The 21618-nt window shown below is 39.1% G+C and overlaps 1 protein-coding gene, 1 long non-coding RNA gene and 1 pseudogene across 2 annotated transcripts in view; all 3 read left to right on the top strand.

Annotated features, from left to right (window-relative positions):
• The window catches only part of LOC135343958 (fibroblast growth factor receptor homolog 1-like), a 44322-nt gene extending 34046 nt beyond the window's left edge, over window positions 1–10276 (top strand). Inside the window, exons 6-14 of the mRNA XM_064541008.1 lie at window positions 7394–7538; window positions 7649–7689; window positions 7742–7903; window positions 8233–8316; window positions 8364–8578; window positions 8845–8954; window positions 9584–9743; window positions 9793–9932; window positions 9990–10276. Of these exons, the coding sequence (XP_064397078.1) occupies window positions 7394–7538; window positions 7649–7689; window positions 7742–7903; window positions 8233–8316; window positions 8364–8578; window positions 8845–8954; window positions 9584–9743; window positions 9793–9932; window positions 9990–10134 (1202 nt within the window). The 3' untranslated portion in view covers window positions 10135–10276. The remainder of the gene's footprint in view (window positions 1–7393; window positions 7539–7648; window positions 7690–7741; window positions 7904–8232; window positions 8317–8363; window positions 8579–8844; window positions 8955–9583; window positions 9744–9792; window positions 9933–9989) is intronic.
• LOC135343991 (uncharacterized) lies at window positions 16–5146 on the top strand. Its single transcript, XR_010397299.1, has 3 exons — window positions 16–1014; window positions 1723–1753; window positions 4825–5146. It is a non-coding gene; the product is annotated as an uncharacterized LOC135343991 (long non-coding RNA).
• Window positions 10277–13432: 3156 nt separating the features above from the next.
• Window positions 13433–21322, top strand: LOC135343957 (tyrosine-protein kinase receptor TYRO3-like; annotated as a pseudogene).
• The last annotated feature ends 296 nt before the right edge of the window (window positions 21323–21618 follow it).

Here is a 21618-nt window from a genome sequence, read left to right as displayed (position 1 = left end):
TAGGGTTACAGGACCCTTTACCCACTCGCCAGACCACGCCCAGCTACTTTCGGCCTTCATATCTAGAGAACCAAGCAAGGCACTGGAAATCCAAGACCACCACTAGAGAGCACTAATCAAGATCTATCATCAGATATATTAAAAACATCTGCCGTAATCGGATCGCTGGCTATACCTTTAATCATGATATTCTTTTATGTTCAGCTTTTCAAATCACTCATTATTCCTCCCCTCATAACACAACATAGACCCCATGGCTGACCATGCATGTTGTCACACAAAATAATAGCATATAACAATGGCCACATGTAGCCTCTATCCCAGGCCGAGTTTTCGCTTTTATAACGGGAGCCTAACCGTTATAAAAGCGAAAACTCGGCCTGGGATCGAGGCTATGGCCACATGACTCTAACGCGATAGAATCTTTTTCTTGTTCTTTGTTGCCTCTAAGCACATGGTTGGGTGAATTCTTGTGGCTAATTAAGTCAAATTCATTGTGACGGTTCAATTTATAATTATTTCATAGTAATGAATAATGATAATACTGCTCACATCCGCTTATAATTCTCTGACGGGAAACTACAGTCTCATTTGGAGTGTGGCCTTATGATAACAATGAATATAAAACTAACTCACTCTAATGGTTGATGCATGGGTGGGTGCATGCATGCTGCATTTTGTGCTGAGAAAATATTTCCTGATAGACACATCAACCAACCTTTTCTCCAATCATGCATGCATGCATATCGCATTCATGCAGCCTTGAAACCAGGCGACGCCCAAACTTGCAGGCTCTAAGACTGATCAGGTAAAATCCCCTTTCAAGTTGTTGTCAAAGCAAACTTTGTTCTAGATCTATAATATCTCTATATATGGCAAAGACTAGCTCTAGATCTCAGTATAGCCGGAAAACCTGGCAAATCAACTCATTGTGGAGATGTAATGCAAGTCTATACAGTATGTCTATGATCATTGATGAGTGTCTTGTTCTTTGTACAAGCCTACTTATTGGAGGTGAGTATAGCTATAATTATAGTTGCACTGTATCAGAGTGCATGTAGATATACAATAAAATTATTGCAAATTGTATAGCTTTATATATATGTATACAGTGGAACCTCTGTTAACAACCACCTCCGAATAAAGGCCAGTTGTTATATAATGGCCAGGCACCCAGGTCCCAAATGAACAGTTTGTGTACAAAATAACCTCTCAACAAAGGCCAAAACATTGTGTCCGTTATAGATGGGTTCCACTGTAGCTAGCTATATACCGTATAGCTGGTAATTTTTGTGGGGCAAAATATTCGTGGTTTTCGTGGTTGGAGGTCTGACCACGAATATTTTACCCACGAATGAAGCGACCTTGCCTACCTTTACTTACAATCCAAGCAGCAACCACGAAAATATTATCCACGAAATGTCTCAATATTGCTGAACCACGAATATTTTGTCCCCCGAAAATTACCCGCTATACAGTATAGCTAACATGGGTCAAGCAAGAACTGATATGATTTACTGTAATTATGATCAGGGTAATTATATAGACTTCTGATTTCCGCATGCATGCATGCGCACTGTAAAAAAATGATGTGTGGTTTTCACACTGAGTGTGTGACTTTGGCAAATGTACATTTGATATTTGCCACAATAGTCACCCACTTGCATTGAAAACCACACAAAAGTCATCATTTTTTACAGTGTGTTTGATCATTTCATACAGGGTTGTGGATAAACCAAGTATCAGCGCAATGGTAAGTTGACTTGCATGTATGCATTGTGGTTGCAAAATTTGTAAAAATAAAAAGATAAAAATAGCAAGGATCCGGATGCATGCATTGTCTAGCAAGCAAGTTTTTGTTATAATTATAATGCTCAAACACTGTTTTTGAGGTGTCAGTGGGATTTAGAAACCCAATGGCACAGCTTTAGTATCCCGAGCATAATTATAAGGGTATACTACAAGTGCCTAAGGGCTTCTAAATCACATGCATCCATGGACACTAACAAAACAGTGTCTATATATAGATACTATTAATGCGTATGTGCAAACCTTGCTCTCAAGTTTAATAATACATGCATGCATGTATGTACTTGACAACGGGTATACTATAAAGTAAGTTGTAGACTATATAATTGCTATATGAGGCACTTTTCTCATGTATAATTAGTTGCATTTTGAGTGGGCACAGATCAAAGGAAACACTGTGCCAATATCTGCCATATGGCACAGGTCAAGCCTTGAACTGTGCCAATATCTAGATACTGGCATAGTATGGCTGAAGTATGGTAAAAGTAACCTGAAACGGTCCCTTTTATAGTATAACACTGTTAAACAGATTCAGTGGTAGGCAGAAAACGTTTTTCATGCGTCTGGTGCATTCCACAGCCACCACAAGTAGTTGAAACTAGTTGTCCTATAAAACGAGTGATGTGTACACGGAAAGGAATGCACAAGGAATGCAACAAATCAGTTGTTACACAGCTCACTCGTGCGCACAATGGATATATTGGCTCAGTAGTGCACTTGCCCTCGAGGCCTAAATCACTACTGAGCCAATATATCCCATGTGGCACTCGTGCATGTGTCACAACTATAACATAGATCCCGTGTATATATATAGATCTACTTATATCAGCTATATATATATAAAATATGTAAACTTCACAGGAGGGCAAACAACGTGCTGGTGCACACGCACTCAAAAGACTTTGTGTTGTGTATATCTATTACTTAATTAGCCTCCACCACTTCCCTGAGTGAAGTGCAGCCTGGGATCGAGGCAACTACTTAATTGGCCAGCAGATTCTCTTTAACTTGCAATTGTTATAATATATAGATGGTGTCTATATAATTATATACATGACGTTGAGTGAAACCCATATCTATATAAACTACATGGTTAGTGTTGAAACACTTTGTGGACTGTTTGTTTGTTTTTCATAATTATGACTGTTTGTTTATGACTGCATAACACACAAAACTGAAAATAGCTATATAGCTGTTGTGTGAACAAACTAGCAATTATTAGTATACGTAGTGCTAATAGTATAGGGTTGGATTGAAAACAGCAAAAAAACCTCTCTCTGGATTTCTCCTATAGAGTTCAGTGGCGGATCCAGAGGGGGGTCCATGGGGTCCCTTGACCCCCCCTTTTGAAGTTAACTTTAAAAGGCTTAATGACACCAGCTAGCTATTTATCAGTTTTTGTAGCTATTGTAATTTGATTCAATGATTGTACCTGTTGTTTTGATGCATCAACTGCCAAAAGAGTGTTCAGGTTAGCCTAGGCTAGCTATAGTTGACTGTTCGTGGCAGCTCTACGCAAGTCTATTATGGGACTTCCCCTGGCTGAGCATGGGATTTTCCCTAGTCACGTGTGACCGGAAGTGGACGTAACCCTAAAAATTTCGCGCTGCGAGCGACTTTCATTACTTGCGCTGGGCGCTAGTTAGTTTGGACCCCCCCTTTCATTTTTCCTGGATCCGCCACTGGAGTTATTATATAATTATGTTACCCAATTATTATTTGTGACATTTGCGTGAAATATGAACTGAAACTGAATTCAACATTGATTGAACATTTTATAAGAAACAGCAAAACTATAAAAAAAACATATTTTTGTCATTCTTCCCCAGGCTTCCGGGAGATAATCTAGAAAACTGTATAGGTCCACAGCACAAACTAGTGACACCGTATAATTATATATGTTTAACTGCATTGGTCGTCGCCTCCATTGCATTAACTTCTTCTTCAGACACATCTTGCATATGTAATTCATCGTCAGCCATGCATATTCAACAATAAGTATATACTGCCGTCTTGGGTATACGTCCCTATATTAGTTAACTAACGATAATCTCTTTCCCTTGAAGTATAAGGTGGAAGCTATATACACACCTTCTTTAATAGGTGCAGAGGTCAGTTTGTTTTCCTATACTGAGCATATAGTTGAGTGTAGCCCGACCTTCCGTTAAGAAAGGAGGTATAGGGATGCAATCATGGATTTGTTCTGCTATTATGTATATATAACACTGCAATGAATATTATTATTCTCAAGTGGATGTTAACTGATCGACTTGATGACGTGGCTAAACCACAGTATATAATTTATAGTATATACATTACGGTTTCGCAACCAGAAATGTAACATGCACTAAATACTTGAAAAATGCTACAATTTGATTAGGCTGCCACTATATATAGTGGCGGCTAGAATGAATCCAAGATAAACTTGCAATCCGACCTTCTTTCTTTGAAAGGCACAATCACACCCGTCCTACCCTAGCAACCATTTGACACCCATATTACCAACAGTTTTACTACCAAATTATATCGATGCCCATGGCTAGTAGGGTATTATTGTTGATGTATAATACTGGCTTGCTGTATACTGGATAGATCTATAGGTATAATTATAGTAAGCTTTCCGAGCAGGCAAATAAACAACAGAAGCGCTAGCTGCTATATGCAGCAAAGTCATGCAATTAAGAACCCAAAACACCGAGATATTTAATCTTTTATTACAAACCCTATTGACCCATGCAGGCATTCTTCCTCCGAGCTCTGGTTAGCTATTAAACTTCTGGCTAGCTACTCTAGTTAACCAACTAGATATATACAAGTACAAAAGCATGCCTTCTGTCTCAGATCTTTGCAGTATAAAATGTTTTTAATGGGCTACGGTAAGCTACAAATAAAATGCATTTTTAGTGTGACTGTATTATAAAACATTCAACCCTTGTATATATTATTAGTGCAGATATTCGCCATAATGAATTTTAATTGCATACTTAGTTTTACAATCGATATATATCATTGCAGATGTACTCCACTTGAGGAGCAGCATGCCTGCTCCCTCTAACAGCCAGAAACACCCTGGACAGATACCCTCAGGTGCTTCCTGGTAATGTTTTAATAACTTCAATTGGTATCACCACTGCATTCTCTCTCTTACGAGTGCCCCCACCCGACCCTAACTGTGAAACTGCAATCAAGCACTTAATATGCTTGGCAGCTACACCACCTTGCACCAATGTTACAGATCTTCTACTGCCAGTTTGCAGTGATAGTTGCTCGGCGTTTAATCGTCTAGTTGAAGAAGGGAAGTGCAACTCTATATTAGAGTCTTCAGAACAGTTTCTGTTATCATCTGGTCTCCCAGAAGCTCAGCTTTTATTTAACTTGTTAGCAGAGTTTAACTGCAAAAATGCCAGTACTTATTATTATTTCGACCGGGTGGACTCTCTTATTGATTCCGAGAGATGTACTAATCTGCTTACGCCTCAACAAAAAAGTAATAAAATTAATTTTTCTGAATTATTAAATCATTTATTTCTTCTCCATTCAGATTCAGTTATCTCTAATCCAAATCAGTAAGTTTTTGAGCAGGCTCACTAACATACATATGACTGTGTTACACCTGTTACTATTTACTATTATAAACAGGTAACTATACTAATTTGAGTAAATTATGTCCGTACGTGCTAATCTCTTTTTCTAATGAAAATGTATATATACTTTTGAGAGCAGAGGAGGTTGGAAGGATGTTGAGATCACGTGTGAAAAGAACAATTAAAAGTTATGGCGCTATTTTTGTGTCTAGTCAGCAGTTTCAGAGATAGCTATACTGCGCATGGCCATTAAGAAAATGAGCAGTTTGACTTCTTCTCCAAACTGTACAACATTGATCACTACACCAGCTTCCTATTTAAAATCTCTACTAAGGTTTCTCCTAGCCAAACTACTAGATAATGGAGATGAGGCTTCTCTTCCTGGATTGAACAGAAGATCTGGCTTGTAGGTTATCCTATGGATCTTTTACTGCTTCTTTCTACCACTTGATATCTTATGTACAACTAAACTACACCGCAAAAACACATAATTATGTTATATGGATGCATCATCGTATTTTAGTGTTAAAATGACAGAAATTTATGTCATTTCTACATTAAATTTCAAATGATGTATTTTATTTGAGATGTTTTATGTTATTATAACATATCTGTTTTCACTGTGTACGACTATATTATACACAAAATAGCACCAACTCAGCACATATTTTATAGCTTTAATTGCTCTTTTCGCACGTGGTCTCAGCATCCTTCCAACCTCCTCTGTTTTAATTGAGAGTATACTAAGCAAGCTAAAGGTAGCCTGACTCCAAACTTTCATTCAACCTTAAAACTCATACAAATAATCATTGTGCTAATGAATTTACTGCAAATCCGCCGAAATGAGTACTGTCCTAAGAAAAACAGAAAAAAATCTTAGAATGCTAAAATTATACTATACTCGTCTCCATAGTAACTTTTAAGGTTTTACAATAGGTGTGTGCCCGCTCCTTCCACGAGCATCTGTGACTCTACAGCCATCTCCCAGTACACCCACTACATTCCTCTACGCAGCCGGAACATAACCGCTTACCAGCAGTTGCTAAGAGAGGTGGTTGCTAGTGGCAACTTTGACCAGAACTGTACGGACATTGTCCTCTCTCTCGGCTGTTACATCATGTTTCCTCCTTGTGACCCTGAGACAGGAGATGCACTACAATTCTGCTTGGAAACTTGTGATGTTGAATATGCTTCGATTCAATCTTGTCTCTCAATGATCACGTCAGTGAATGAATTAACAATCATGATGTCACTGTTTAATTGTTCTGATGTCAATTCCTACCTGCCAGACTTTGTGCTTGTGAACTCTTCTCTGTGTTTCAATTCAAGTAAATTGCGTGAGTTTTGTAAGCTTAAAAATTGTAGTATATGCTGTTTTTAAATTTTTTTATACATTTTATTGCTCTTGGACAGTACTAGCCTCGTTCCCAGGCCGACCCGTCTCCAATTGAACGCTAGGTCGACTCCTAGGCCTGGTATTGATTGTATCTGGGCGTGGTTGGAATTTGCTCAAACGAGCGAATTCCTTATAAATTATTACTAAGCAAGCTAGCTAGCTACCTGTGACTCAACTATGGAGACTTCAGTTCTGGAAGGCCTTACTCGGAACAGGCCCAGGCCCTCAAGCTCCTGTCTGAGGGAAGGGAAGTGTTTGTGTGGTTCCCAACAGGGTATGGAAAGTGTCTCTTTGCTACCAGTTGCTACCATTTTTTGATGGACTACAAGCTTGGTAGGACCAGCGCTCCCCTTGTCCAGTCACATGTAGCTAGCTATCTTGCTAATATAAACACTAAAATCGCTTAGGAATTCGCTCGTTTGAGCGAATTCCAACCACGCCCAGATGAAATCAATACCAGGCCTAGGAGTCGACCTAGCGTTCAATTGGAGACGGATCGGCCTGGGAACGAGGCTAGTACTGTACATGATGATTCTAAGTGCGTCCATTTTGTTTAGTATACATCATCCCATGCTGCATGTACTTTTGTGCTCTCATCCTTCAGCCGAGACTGCCATCTCCGAGATAGTGGCTGAGAGTGTGCTAGCTGGAGCCATTGTGGGGGGTGGTGTATTCCTGATTCTCGTGATTGGACTGCTTTTCTTTGTTCTGGTTGTTCGGAGGAGATCACAACGCGGCAAAGTATCAAAGTAAATAAATCTAGTTTTTATTTTTGCTCTTCTAGGAGATGATTGCTCTTGAATAGAATAATTAATGTAATGATTGTAACTGTACATGTGTTAATAGCAATTTTATTCAGGAAGCAAGGAGGTTCCCAAAGGATATACAACCAAAAACATTGTGAGTAACATTTTGTAAATATTTGTGGCATTGAGTGAATCATATTAAACAGCTAGTCCTCATCACACTGCTCACAATGTTGAAAATGAATTGTTTTTCACTGGTACTGAGGATATCCGACTGAGTGATGCTGACAGATCATCTTATGAAAAGATATTCTCTTCCATTCTTGTGCCATATACTGCCCTAACAGTTGGTGAGGTGATTGGACAAGGTGGGTGACTGTGTGTGAGTAGATCTACAGGGTGATGTGTATGTGTGGGGCAGGGGAGAGTTGTATTAGCAGTAACAGCATGGAGGCATGAGTAGCATAACAAGGGTGTATAAAAAGAGAGAGGGCATGCAACAGCTTATGAGCAAAAACTAAAGAAGATGGTGAATTTTTGTGTACAGTGCATTGTATAACATTATTCGGTCTGTTGCTTTATTGTGTAATAATTTCGAGGATCATTATCAATAGATCAATCAATTCATATTTAATGTCTGATCAATGTGATCGAGCAATAAGCATGTATATAGCAATTGCTAGTTTGTATTTTATAGGTGAATTTGGCAAGGTTTTTCGAGGAGAAATGAGGAGGTCAATCGCCTCAAAATGTGAAGACATTGCCATCAAAACATTCAAAAGTGAGTTGCATTTTTTTTTTCAAAGTAAATTCTATTCTCCCACACAGATTTGAAATCGAAAGATCAATTAGAATCGTTTTTTGCCGAGAGTTTGTTAATGAAGGATTTCAGTCACCCCAACATTCTTAGGCTAGCTGGAGTGTGTTTTGACACTCCTGATGGAGTACCGTACATCCTCCTCCCATTTATGGCCAATGGAAGTTTGAAGGACTTTCTGAAGAAGAAGAGAACTCACGTTACCAACGTAGATATTCTACCTGAGGTAAAAGGGTTGAATAGATAACTGGAATAACTGTAACTCGTGTTCTGCATGGCAACAATGATTTTGTGGGTTGTCTGCAAATATTTATAAATGTTCTTTCAAATTACAGATTTAATTTTCGAAGCTAGCCCCAAAACTTTAATTACTTCCTCAAGCTATAAAGTAGTGTGATATGCATTGTATACCTCCAAAGCTGACGTTTCCTAAAGCCTGTTTTGTCCACTCCGTAATTTGTAATAATTTACGCTTGTATTCCCTCTGTACAGGATCTAAATGTTTCTACCCTGGTACGCATGTGTATGGAGGTAGCCAATGGTATGGAATATCTTGCTGAAGAGAAGTTTGTTCATAGAGATCTAGCAGCAAGGAACTGCATGTAAGTGAAAGAGGGCCTGGGGGCTCCAGAGGCTAGAACCCCCCCCCCCCCATCTTTCTAGGCTATATTAAGTAGATATGACTTATCAAGCTGCACTATGTAGATAGCCGTACTTTTTCAAAAACTATAGAGCCCTATTGAGAAATTGCTTCCTACGCCACTGGCATGTATTGCTATCGCATCCCACGGATTTCTCTTTGGCCCGCTAATCCTTACTGTATCACAGCCTTGTATGTTACCCACACGGGGGCGTGGCCTCACACATCGGCCACCTCCAATCACGTGTGGTGGCTTAACAGCCTTGTTTGCCCAAATTATCATATTATTATGCTGTATGACATTGAATTGTGAATCAGGAATAATCGAAAATCTATAAAGCAACATCATTAGTGTTTTTGTTGCCTTGAAGATCACCTACAAAATTAGTGTTAACTATAATTGTAAGTAGCCTTGTCAACCATGCCATGCACTGTCTCGTTAGCATGCAGTTATAAAAGCATGAAAGTATCTAGTTTATTAGTCAAACAACATTTTTGTGTCCACACAAACACACACACCAATCACTCTTCCTCTGCTGCCCCCGCGCACGCACGAGGTTATTTTTAATTACCTTTATTACTCTACCTCAGGGTTGATAATAATCTAGTTGTGAAGGTTGGTGACTTTGGCCTAGCCAGGGACATCTACAGTAGTGACTACTACAGAGCCAACGAGGGAGCCAAGATCCCAGTCAAGTGGATGGCTCCGGAGACACTCCATGATGCCATTAGCAACGAGAAAACCGATGTGGTGAGTTAGTGAACTTGTCAGCTACACTGTGGTTGCTATCTATTCTTAGTGGTCATTTGGGGTGACTTGTTGGGAGGTGTTCTCTTTGGGACGAGGCCCGTATCCAGGGATACGAAACCAGGATATTCTCAAACACATCTCCACTGAAAACAAGAGATTAGAGAGACCGTCACTATGTCCAAAAATGCTGTAAGTCCATTGACATACTGAGTAGCTACATATAATTATGATTGCTCTTCTGTTTAGATATGAACTTCTGATGACCCCGTGTTGGAGGTTGCTGCCTGAGGAGAGACCACCGTTCAGTCAGCTGGTTCAACAGCTACAAGAGCACTGGGAGGAGAATCACGCTTACATTATTGAAAACACTGAGACACCGAGTAACAATTAACTGGATTATAAATCATAGAATGCTGTGAATTTCTACTTTTAATAAAGTAGCTTTAGTTAGTGCAACTCTCTTGTAATTTATATTTCTCATTAATGCTCACGATAAGAATAATTTTGCTCATAAAAATTATTATTGTGTGAAATTGTCAATATACATAACGTAAATGCTTTTTTAGTTTATTACATGGGTACAATGCAGCTACAAAGGTTATTTTTGTCCAATGCATTGTTCATATTCCCTCTGCATAGGATCTAAATGTTTCTATCCTGCATGGTACGCATGTGTATGGACGTAGCCAATGGCACGGAATATCTTGCTGATAGAAAGTTTGTGCATAGAGATCTGGCAGCAATTAAGGAACTGCATGCATGTATAAGTGATCAATATAAGTACTGAGGTACAAGTGTTTGCCAGTGCCTCAGATGTTAATACGCTTTCCATCAACTATTTACAGATTTGATATTATACTGATACACACAACTACAGTTATTTGATTTTATATATGAACTGATATTTAATAGTTGCTTTTGTGCTTTACCTCATGCAGGGTGAAAACAGAGCTTGCATGTGATAAAGGTTGGTGACTTTTGTCTAGCCAGGTACATCTACAGTAGTGACTACTACAGAGCCAACCAGGGAGCCAAGATTCCAGAGACACTCCATGATGCCATTAGCAACGAGAAAACTGATGTGGTGAGTTAGTGAACTTGTCAGCTACACTGTGGTTGCTACATTTCTATTCTTAGTGGTCATTTGGGTGTGACTTGTTGGGAGGTGTTCTCTTAGGGACGAGGCCCGTATCCAGGGATACAGAACCAGGACATGCTCAAACACATCTCTACTGACAACAAGAGATTGGAGAGACCATCACTATATGTCCCAAAATGCTGTAAGCCAATTAACATCAAAATTACTACTTAAGTGCATGATTGCTCTTGTGTTTAGATATGATCTTCTGATGGTGCAGTGTTGGAGTGTGCTGCCTGAGGAGAGACCACCATTCAGTCAGCTGGTGAAACAGCTGCAAGAGTACTGGGAGGAGAATCAGGCTTACATTATTGAAAACACTGATACACCGAGTAACAATTAACTGCAATGTGCATGTTGTGAATTTCTTTCTAAAGAATTTTGTGTATACATTCTCTACCAATAATATTATTACATTTCTCAATTAATTTAAATGCTTTCATGATCACCTTTTTTTGATGCAATTTTTGCAGCAAAGTTTGTCAAGTATGAATGAGCAAACCGAGATTGATGCAAACACTTATTATCTATAACAGGTCCATGGCTACATAATTATGTTTACCAACCTTTACGTGAATCAGTTCAAGTCAGCAAGATAACACTGAGAGTCATAATATTGAATGGTGTCAGTTCTGTTGTGTGCTGTTGTGTGCTGTGTTTTGTGCTCGAGATATTAATCATGCATGCATGCATGCAGTAAAAACAGATTCGTTATAATAACATAAAACATCTCAAATAAAATGCATCATTTGAAATTTAATGTAGAAATGACATAAATTTCTGTCATTTCTACATTAAATTTCAAATGATGCATTTTATTTGAGATGTTTTATGTTATTATAACGAATCTGTTTTTACTGCATGATATTCTTTTATGTTCAGCTTTTCAAATCACCCATTATTCCTCCTCGTAACACAACATAGACCCCATGGCTGGCCATGTCGTCACACAAATAGCATAAACTACAAATGGTCACATGACTCTATATTAACTTAGATCCCACTTGTGTGTGTTTAGCAGGGAATTATGAGCCATAATCTCATAGTTTCCCAGGGAATTATAAGCTTGAGGGTATAAAGTACAAGTATAATTTTTTTGAATGCACAGAAATGATAATAAAGCTGTAGCTAGCTGCATGATAATTAGCTATGGCTGTTCAGTTTTTTCACTACCAGTTTCTATAGCGTTTGCTGGGTTGATGGTAGGGTTCACCAGTATCTTTTCTTGTCTCTACGAGGAACACTAAGAGCGAATGATTATAACAGTTCTGGGTCCATTGTCACAAGCATGAAAGCATCTCTTCAACTTGTAGCATTTGTCAACTTCGTCCTCCTGACTTCTGTTTCTATCCTGCAGCCATGTTTCAAACAGGAGACTCCTGTGTCTTTTTGGAAACGATAATGCACTGTAGCATTGCTGCAAGCTGTTCCTTGCTAGCTAGCCGTACTATCAGAACAGTTTACTGAGAAGCTTGAGCTGGGGGTGGGGCTTGAGTGCAGAGAAAAGAGGAGGCTGGGCTCATTTGTTGCAGAGTGCTTCCTGCACAAGGTGGAGTCACTATAGTTGTCCATTCCAATGTTGAAGCAAGGCCAATGCAAAGGTTTTTTAGCAGAGAAGCAGAAATCATCTAGCTTGTCAAAACAGGACATTTTCAAAAATAAAGCTGTTGCTAAGGCTTGCTGCTTTTATAGATACACTTCTTGCCTGAGGCAGCCAATGAAAAGTGGGATCTAAATCAGTTAGCACATGTGCATTCGGTATCTATGGTTATAGTGTCCCTCATCCCTCGGGCAAAGCCCTCGTGATATGGGACACTATAACACATAGATACCTCATGCCCATGTACTATCTATAACATAATGTATAATTATACTGTGACCTGCACTTCCAAAACTTGCCTATTATTCTCGTCATAATTCTTGTTATGGGCGGCGACGCTTTCTCACTAAAAAAATGTGCCCGTTATGCTCAAAATTATGCCAGCATAATCTTCCAACCCCTATAATTTATATAGTTACAGTAAATGGTTACGATAACAATAAATATAAAACTAACTCACTCTAAGGCCACTGTTAGTTGCATACTTGTTTCAGATCAACCTCCCTCCTCGTTTGCTCACCTCCTCAATTAAGTCATTATTGCTGATGTCAGCCATTATTTGAGGTCAAAGTCATTTTTTTGGCATTATTTTTTTTACCATGTGCCATGTTGCAAGTTGCATTGTGCACCAAAAAGCCAGTGCGTAAAAAAATTATATATAATTATTGTTCAGACTCCGTCCTTTTGTGTATTTTCGTCAGTTAAAAAAACAGGATATGACGTCATCAAATAATGGGATAATGAGTAATGAAGGCCTCCCTCAGCTCCCTCATCGGGTCGAGCTAGTATTCTCATCTGAAACAAGTATGCAACTAACAGTGGCCTAATTGAATGAACGGTTGATGCATGGCCATGGGTGGGTGCATGCATGCTCAGCATTTGTGCTGAGAAAATATTTCCTGATAGACACATCAACCATAGATGATATCATCTATGCATCAACCAACACATATATGCAGCCTTGAAACCAGGCAACGCCCAAACTTGCAGGCTCTAAGACTGATCAGGTAAAATCCCCTTTCAAGTTGTTGTCAAAGTAAACTTCTTTGATCTAGATAATAATATCTCTATATATGGCAAAGACTATAGCTCTATAGATCTCAGTATATATAGACATCTAGCCGGAAAACCTGGCAAATCAACTCATTGGGAGATGTAATGCAAGTCTATACAGTATGTCTATGATCATTGATGAGTGTCTTGTTCTTTGTACAAGCCTACTTATTGGAGGTGAGTAGCTATAATTATAGTTGCACTGTATATAGTGTAGATATACCAATATTGTATAGCTTGATATATACAGTGGAACCTCTGTTAACAACCACCTCCAAATAAAGGCCAGTTGCTATATAACGGCCAGGCACCCAGGTCCCAAATGAACAATTTGTGTACAAAACAACCTCTCAACAAAGGCCACCAGTCCTCTGTATAAAGGCCAAAACATTGTTCCCCAAAGGTGTCCGTTATAGAGAGGTTCCACTGTAGCTATAACATGGGTCAAGCAAGAACTGACATGATTTACTGTAATTATGATCAGGGTAATTATAGACTTCTGATTTCCGCATGCATGCATGCGCACTGTAAAAAATGATGTGTGGTTTTCACGCTGAGTGTGTGACTTTGGCTAATGTAAATTTGCTGATATTTGCCACAATATAGTCACCCATGCACTTGCGTGAAGACCACACAAAAATCATCATTTTTTAGTGTTTAATCATTTCATATAGGGTTGTGGATAAACCAAGTATCAGCGCAATGGTAAGTTGACTTGCATGTATGCATTGTGGTTGCAAAATTTGTAATAAAAAGATAAAAAGAGCAAAGATCCGGATGCATGCATGCATTGTCTAGCAAGCAAGTTTTTGTTATAATTATAATACTCAAACACTGTTTTTGAGGTGTCAGAGGGATTTAGAAGCCCAAAGACACAGCTTTAGTATATCCCGAGCAGGGTACTACAAGTGCCTAAGGGCTTCTAAATCACATGCATCCATGGACGGCCGGTGTCTATATACATGTGACGTTGAGTGGAACCCATATCTGCATGGTTAGTGTTGAAACACTTTGTGGACTGTTTGTTTGTTTTTCATAATTATGACTGTTTGTTTATGACTGCATAACATACAAAACTGAAAATAGCTATAATAGCTGTTGTGTGAACAAACTAGCAATTATTAGTATACGTAGTGCTAATAGTATAGGGTTGGATTGAAAACAGCAAAAAAACCTCTCTCTGGATTTCACCTATAGAGTTATTATTATAGTTATGTTACCCATTAATTTTGTGACATTTGCGTGAACTGAAACTGAATTCAACATTGAATGAAAAATTTATAAGAACAGCAAAACTATAAAAAGACTGTCACATCTTTTTGTCATTCTTCCCCAGGCTTTCAGGAGATAATCTAGAGAATTGTATAGGTCCACAGCATAAACTAGTGATGCCGTACTGTCCTCTGTCGTTGGGTATACTTCCCTATTAGTTAACTAACAATAATCTCTTTCCCTCGAAGTATATAGGGTGGAAGCTATACACACCTTCTTAATAGGTGCAGAGGTCAGTTTGTTTTCCTACTGAGCATAGTTGAGTGTAGCCCGACCTTCCGTTAAGAAAGGAGGTATAGGGTTGCAAGTTTATCATGGATCTGTTCTGCTATTATTAACACTGCTATGAATATTATTATTCTCAAGTGGGTGTTAACTGACTTGATGCCGTGGCTAAACCACAGCATAGTACACATGCACATGCACCAACCACTTGAAAGATACTACAATTTGATTAGGCTGCCACTATAATTATAGTGGCGGCTAGAACGAATCCAAAATAAGCTTGCAATCCGACCTTCTTTCTTTGAAAGGTACAATCACACCCGTCCTACCCTAGCAACCATTTGACATCCATACCAACAGTAGTGTTTTGTACTACCAAATTATATCGATGGCTAGTAGGGTATTAATGTTGATGTATAATACTGGCTTGCTGTATACTGGATAGATCTATAGGTATAGTAAGCTTTCCGAGCAGGTAAATAAACAACAAAAGCGCTAGCTGCTATATGCAGCAAAGTCATGCAATTAAGAACCCAAAACACTGAGATATTTGATCTTTCATTGAACACCCTATTGACACCCATGCAGGCATTCCTCCTCTGAGCTCTGGCTAGCTATTAAACTTCTGGCTAGCTACTCTAGTTAGCCAACTAGATATATACAAGTACAAAAGCATCTCAGATCTTTTCAGTATAATTATGATTGTGTGTTTTTAATGGGCTAAGGTAAGCTACGAATAAAATGCTTTTTATAAAACATTCAACCCTGTATATTAGATATTTGCCAAAATAAATTTTAACTGCATGCTTATTTATAAAGTTTTACAATCGATATCGTTGCAGGTGTACTCCACTTGATGAGGAGCATGCCTGCTACCGTCTAACAGCCAGAAACACCCTGGACAGATACCCTCAGGTGCTTCCTGGTAATGTTTTAATATCTTCAGTTGGTATCACCACTGCATTCTCTCTCTTACGAGTGCCCCCACCCGACCCTAACTGTGAAACTGCAATCAAGCACATAATATGCTTGGCAGCTACACCACCTTGCACCAATGTTACAGATCTTCTACTGCCAGTTTGCAGTGATAGTTGCTCGGCGTTTAATCGTCTAGTTGAAGAAGGGAAGTGCAACTCTATATTAGAGTCTGTAGAAGAGTTTCTGTTATCATCTGCTCTCCCAGAAGCTCAGCTTTTATTTAACTTGTTAGCAGAGTTTAACTGCAAAAATGCCAGTACTTACTATTATTTCGACCGGGTGGACTCACGTATTGATTCCGAGAGATGTACTGATCTGCTTACGCCTCAACAAAAAAGTAATAAAATTAATTTTTCTGAATTATTAAATCATTTATTTCTTCTCCATTCAGATTCAGTTATCTCTAATCCAAATCAGTAAGTTTTTGAGCAGGCTCACTAACATACATATGACTGTGTTACACCTGTTACTATTTACTATTATAAACAGGTAACTATACTAATTTGAGTAAATTATGTCCGTACGTGCTAATCTCTTTTTCTAATGAAAATGTATACTTCTGAGAGCAGAGGAGGTTGGAAGGATGTTGAGATCACGTGTGAAAAGAACAATTAAAAGTTATGGCGCTATTTTTGTGTCTAGTCAGCAGTTTCAGAGATAGCTACTGCGCATGGCCATCAAGGAAATGAGCAGTTTGACTTCTTCTCCAAACTGTACAACATTGATCACTATACACCAGCTTCCGATTTAAATATCTACTAAGGTTTCTCCTAGCCAAACTACTAGATAATGGAGATGAGGCTTCTCTTCCTGGATTGAACAGAAGATCTGGCTTGTAGGTTATTCTATGGATCTTTTACTGCTTCTTTCTACCACTTGATATCTTATGTTCAACTAAACTACACCGCAAAAACACATAATTATGTTATATGGGATGCATCATAGTATTTTAGTGTTAAAATGACAGAAATTTATGTCATTTCTACATTAAATTTCAAATGATGTATTTTATTTGAGATGTTTTATGTTATTATAACATATCTGTGTACGACTATATTATACACAAAATAGCACCAACTCAGCACATATTTTATAGCTTTAATTGCTCTTTTCGCACGTGGTCTCAGCATCCTTCCAACCTCCTCTGAGAGTATACTAAGCAAGCTAAAACTGACTCTAAACTTTCCATTCAACCTTAAAACTCATACAAATAATCATTGTGCTAATGAATTTACTGCAAATCCGCCGAAATGAGTACTGTCCTAAGAAAAACAGAAAAAATCTTAGAATGCTAAAATTATACTATACTCGTCTCCATGCATAATAGTAACTTTTAAGGTTTTACAATAGGTGTGTGCCCGCTCCTTCCACGAGCATCTGTGACTCTACAGCCATCTCCCAGTACACCCACTACATTCCTCTACGCAGCCGGAACATAACCGCTTACCAACGGTTGCTAGGAGAGGTGGTTGCTAGTAGCAACTTTGACAAGAACTGTACGGACATTATCCTCTCTCTCGGCTGTTACATCATGTTTCCTCCTTGTGACCCTGAGACAGGAGATGCACTACCATTCTGCTTGGAAACTTGTGATGTTGAATATGCTTCGATTCAATCTTGTCTCTCAATGATCACGTCAGTGAATGAATTAACGATCATGATGTCACTGTTTAATTGTTCTGATGTCAATTCCTACCTGCCAGACTTTGTGCTTGTGAACTCTTCTCTGTGTTTCAATTCAAGTAAATTGCGTGAGTTTTGTAAGCTTAAAAATTGTAGTATATGCTGTTTTAAAAATTTTTTTATACATTTTATTGCTCTTGGACAGTACTAGCCTCGTTCCCAGGCCGACCCGTCTCCAATTGAACGCTAGGTCGACTCCTAGGCCTGGTATTGATTGTATCTGGGCGTGGTTGGAATTCGCTCAAACGAGCGAATTCCTTCTAAATTATAAATTATTACTAAGCAAGCTAGCTAGCTACCTGTGACTCGACTATGGAGACTTCAGTTCTGGAAGGCCTTACTTGGAACAGGCCCAGGCCCTCAAGCTCCTGTCTGAGGGAAGGGAAGTGTTTCTGTGGTTCCCAACAGGGTATGGAAAGTCTCTCTGCTACCAGTTGCTACCATTTTTTGATGGACTACAAGCTTGGTAGGACCAGCGCTCCCCTTGTCCAGTCACAGGTGCTAGCTAGCTTGCTAATATAAACACTAAAATCGCTTAGGAATTCGCTCGTTTGAGCGAATTCCAACCACGCCCAGATACAATCAATACCAGGCCTAGGAGTCGACCTAGCGTTCAATTGGAGACGGATCGGCCTGGGAACGAGGCTATAGTACTGTACATGATGATTCTAAGTGCGTCCATTTTGTTTAGTATTACATCATCCCATGCTGCATGTACTTTTGTGCTCTCATCCTTCAGCTGAGACTGCCATCTCCAAGATAGTGGCTGAGAGTGTGATAGCTGGAGCCATTGTGGGGGGTGGTGTATTCCTGATTCTCGTGGTTGGAATGCTTTTCTTTGTTCTGGTTGTTATTTTTCGGAGGAGATCACAACGCGGCAAAGTATCAAAGTAAATAAATCTAGTTTTTATTCTTGCTCTTCTAGGAGATGATTGCTCTTGAATAGAATAATTAATGTAATGATTGTAACTGTGTTAATAGCAATTTTATTCAGGAAGCAAGGAGGTTCCCAAAGGATGTACAACCAAAAACATTGTGAGTAACATTCTGTAAATATTTGTGGCATTGAGTGAATCATATTAAACAGCTAGTCCTCATCACACTGCTCACAATGTTGAAAATGAGTTGTTTTTCACTGGTACTGAGGATATCCGACTGAGTGATGCTGACAGATCATCTTACGAAAAGATATTCTCTTCCATTCTTGTGCCATATACTGCCCTAACAGTTGGTGAGGTGATTGGACAAGGTGGGTGACTGTGTGTGAGTAGATATACAGGGTGATGTGTGTGTGTGGGGCAGGGGAGAGTTGTATTAGCAGTAACAGCATGAAGGCATGAGTAGCATAACAAGGGCGTATAAACAGAGAGAGGGCATGCAACAGCTTATGAGCAAAAACTAAAGAAGATGGTGAATTTTTGTGTACAGTGCATTGTATAACATTATTCGGTCTGTTGCTTTATTGTGTAATAATTTCGAGGATCATTATCAATAGATCAATCAATTCATATTTAATGTCTGATCACAATGTGATCGAGCAATAAGCATGTATATAGCAATTGCTAGTTTGTATTTTATAGGTGAATTTGGCAAGGTTCTTCGAGGAGAAATGAGGAGGTCAATCGCCTCAAAATGTGAAGACATTGCCATCAAAACAATCAAAAGTGAGTTGCGTCTTTTTTTCTTCAAAGTAAATTCTATTCTCCCACACAGATTTGAGTTCGAAAGATCAATTAGAATTGTTTTTTGCCGAGAGTTTGTTAATGAAGGATTTCAGTCACCCCAACATTCTTAGGCTAGCTGGAGTGTGTTTTGACACTCCTGATGGAGTACCGTACATCCTCCTCCCATTTATGGCCAATGGAAGTTTGAAGGACTTTCTGAAGAAGAAGAGAACTCACGTTACCAACGTAGATATTCTACCTGAGGTAAAAGGGTTGAATAGACAACTGGAATAACTGTAACTCGTGTTCTGCATGGCAACAATGATTTTGTGGGTTGTCTGCAAATATTTATAAATGTTCTTTCAAATTACAGATTTAATTTTCAAAGCTAGCCCCAAAACTTTAATTACTTCCTCAAGCTATAAAGTAGTGTGATATGCATTGTAGCTCCAAAGCTGACGTTTCCTAAAGCCTGTTTTGTCCACTCCGTAATTTGTAACAATTTACGCTTGTATTCCCTCTGTACAGGATCTAAATGTTTCTACCATGGTACGCATGTGTATATGGAGGTAGCCAATGGTATGGAATATCTTGCTGAAGAGAAGTTTGTGCATAGAGATCTAGCAGCAAGGAACTGCATGTAAGTGAAGGAGGGCCTGGGGGCTCCAGAGGCTGGAACCCCCCCCCCATCTTTCTAGGCTATATTAAGTAGATATGACTTATCAAGCTGCACTATGTAGATAGCCGTACTTTTTTCCAAAAACTATAGAGCCCTATTGAGAAATTGCTTCCTACGCCACTGGCATGTATTGCTATCGCATCCCACGGATTTCCCTTTGGCCCGCTAATCTTTACGGTATCACAGCCTTGTATGTTACCCACACGGGGGCATGGCCTCACACATCGGCCACCTCCTATCACGTGTGGTGGCTTAACAGCCTTGTTTGCCCAAATTATCATATTATTATGCTGTATGACATTGAATTGTGAATCAGGAATAATCGAAAATCTATAAAGCAACATCATTAGTGTTTTTGTTGCCTTGAAGATCACCTACAAATGTTAACTATAATTTTAAGTAGCCTTGTCAACCATGCCATGCACTGTCTCGATCGTTAGCATGCAGTTATAAAAGCATGAAAGTATCTAGTTTATTAGTCAAACAACATTTTTGTGTCCACACAAACACACACACCAATCACTCTTCCTCTGCTGCCCCCGCGCACGCACGAGGTTATTTTTAATTACCTTTATTACTCTACCTCAGGGTTGACAATAATCTAGTTGTGAAGGTTGGTGACTTTGGCCTAGCCAGGGACATCTACAGTAGTGACTACTACAGAGCCAACGAGGGAGCCAAGATCCCAGTCAAGTGGATGGCTCCGGAGACACTCCATGATGCCATTAGCAACGAGAAAACCGATGTGGTGAGTTAGTGAACTTGTCAGCTACACTGTGGTTGCTATCTATTCTTAGTGGTCATTTGGGGTGACTTGTTGGGAGGTGTTCTCTTTGGGACGAGGCCCATATCCAGGGATACGAAACCAGGATATTCTCAAACACATCTCCACTGAAAACAAGAGATTAGAGAGACCGTCACTATGTCCAAAAATGCTGTAAGTCCATTGACATACTGAGTAGCTACATATAATTATGATTGCTCTTCTGTTTAGATATGAACTTCTGATGACCCCGTGTTGGAGGTTGCTGCCTGAGGAGAGACCACCGTTCAGTCAGCTGGTTCAACAGCTACAAGAGCACTGGGAGGAGAATCACGCTTACATTATTGAAACCACTGAGACACCGAGTAACAATTAACTGGATTATAAATCATACAATGCTGTGAATTTCTACTTTTAATAAAGTAGTGCAACTCTCTTGTAATTTATATTTCTCATTAATGCTCACGATAAGAATAATTTTGCTCATTATTGTGTGAAATTGTCAATATACATAACGTAAATGCTTTTTTAGTTTATTACATGGGTACAATGCAGCTACAAAGGTTATATTTAGTTATTTTTGTCCAATGCATTGTTCATCTTTTACCAGGATGTTTTTATTCCCTCTGCATAGGATCTAAATGTTTCTATCCTGCATGGTACGCATGTGTATGGACGGAATATCTTGCTGATAGAAAGTTTGTGCATAGAGATCTGGCAGCAAGGAACTGCATGCATGTATAAGTGATCAATATAACTACTGAGGTACAAGTGTTTGCTCCAGTGCCTCAGATGTTAATACACTTTCTATCAACTATTT

This window comes from Halichondria panicea, chromosome 11 (assembly GCF_963675165.1).
Source record: "Halichondria panicea chromosome 11, odHalPani1.1, whole genome shotgun sequence".
Lineage (NCBI taxonomy): Eukaryota > Metazoa > Porifera > Demospongiae > Suberitida > Halichondriidae > Halichondria > Halichondria panicea.
The sequence above is the reverse complement of the archived record's forward strand: the minus strand, read 5'-3'. Positions and strand labels throughout refer to the sequence as shown.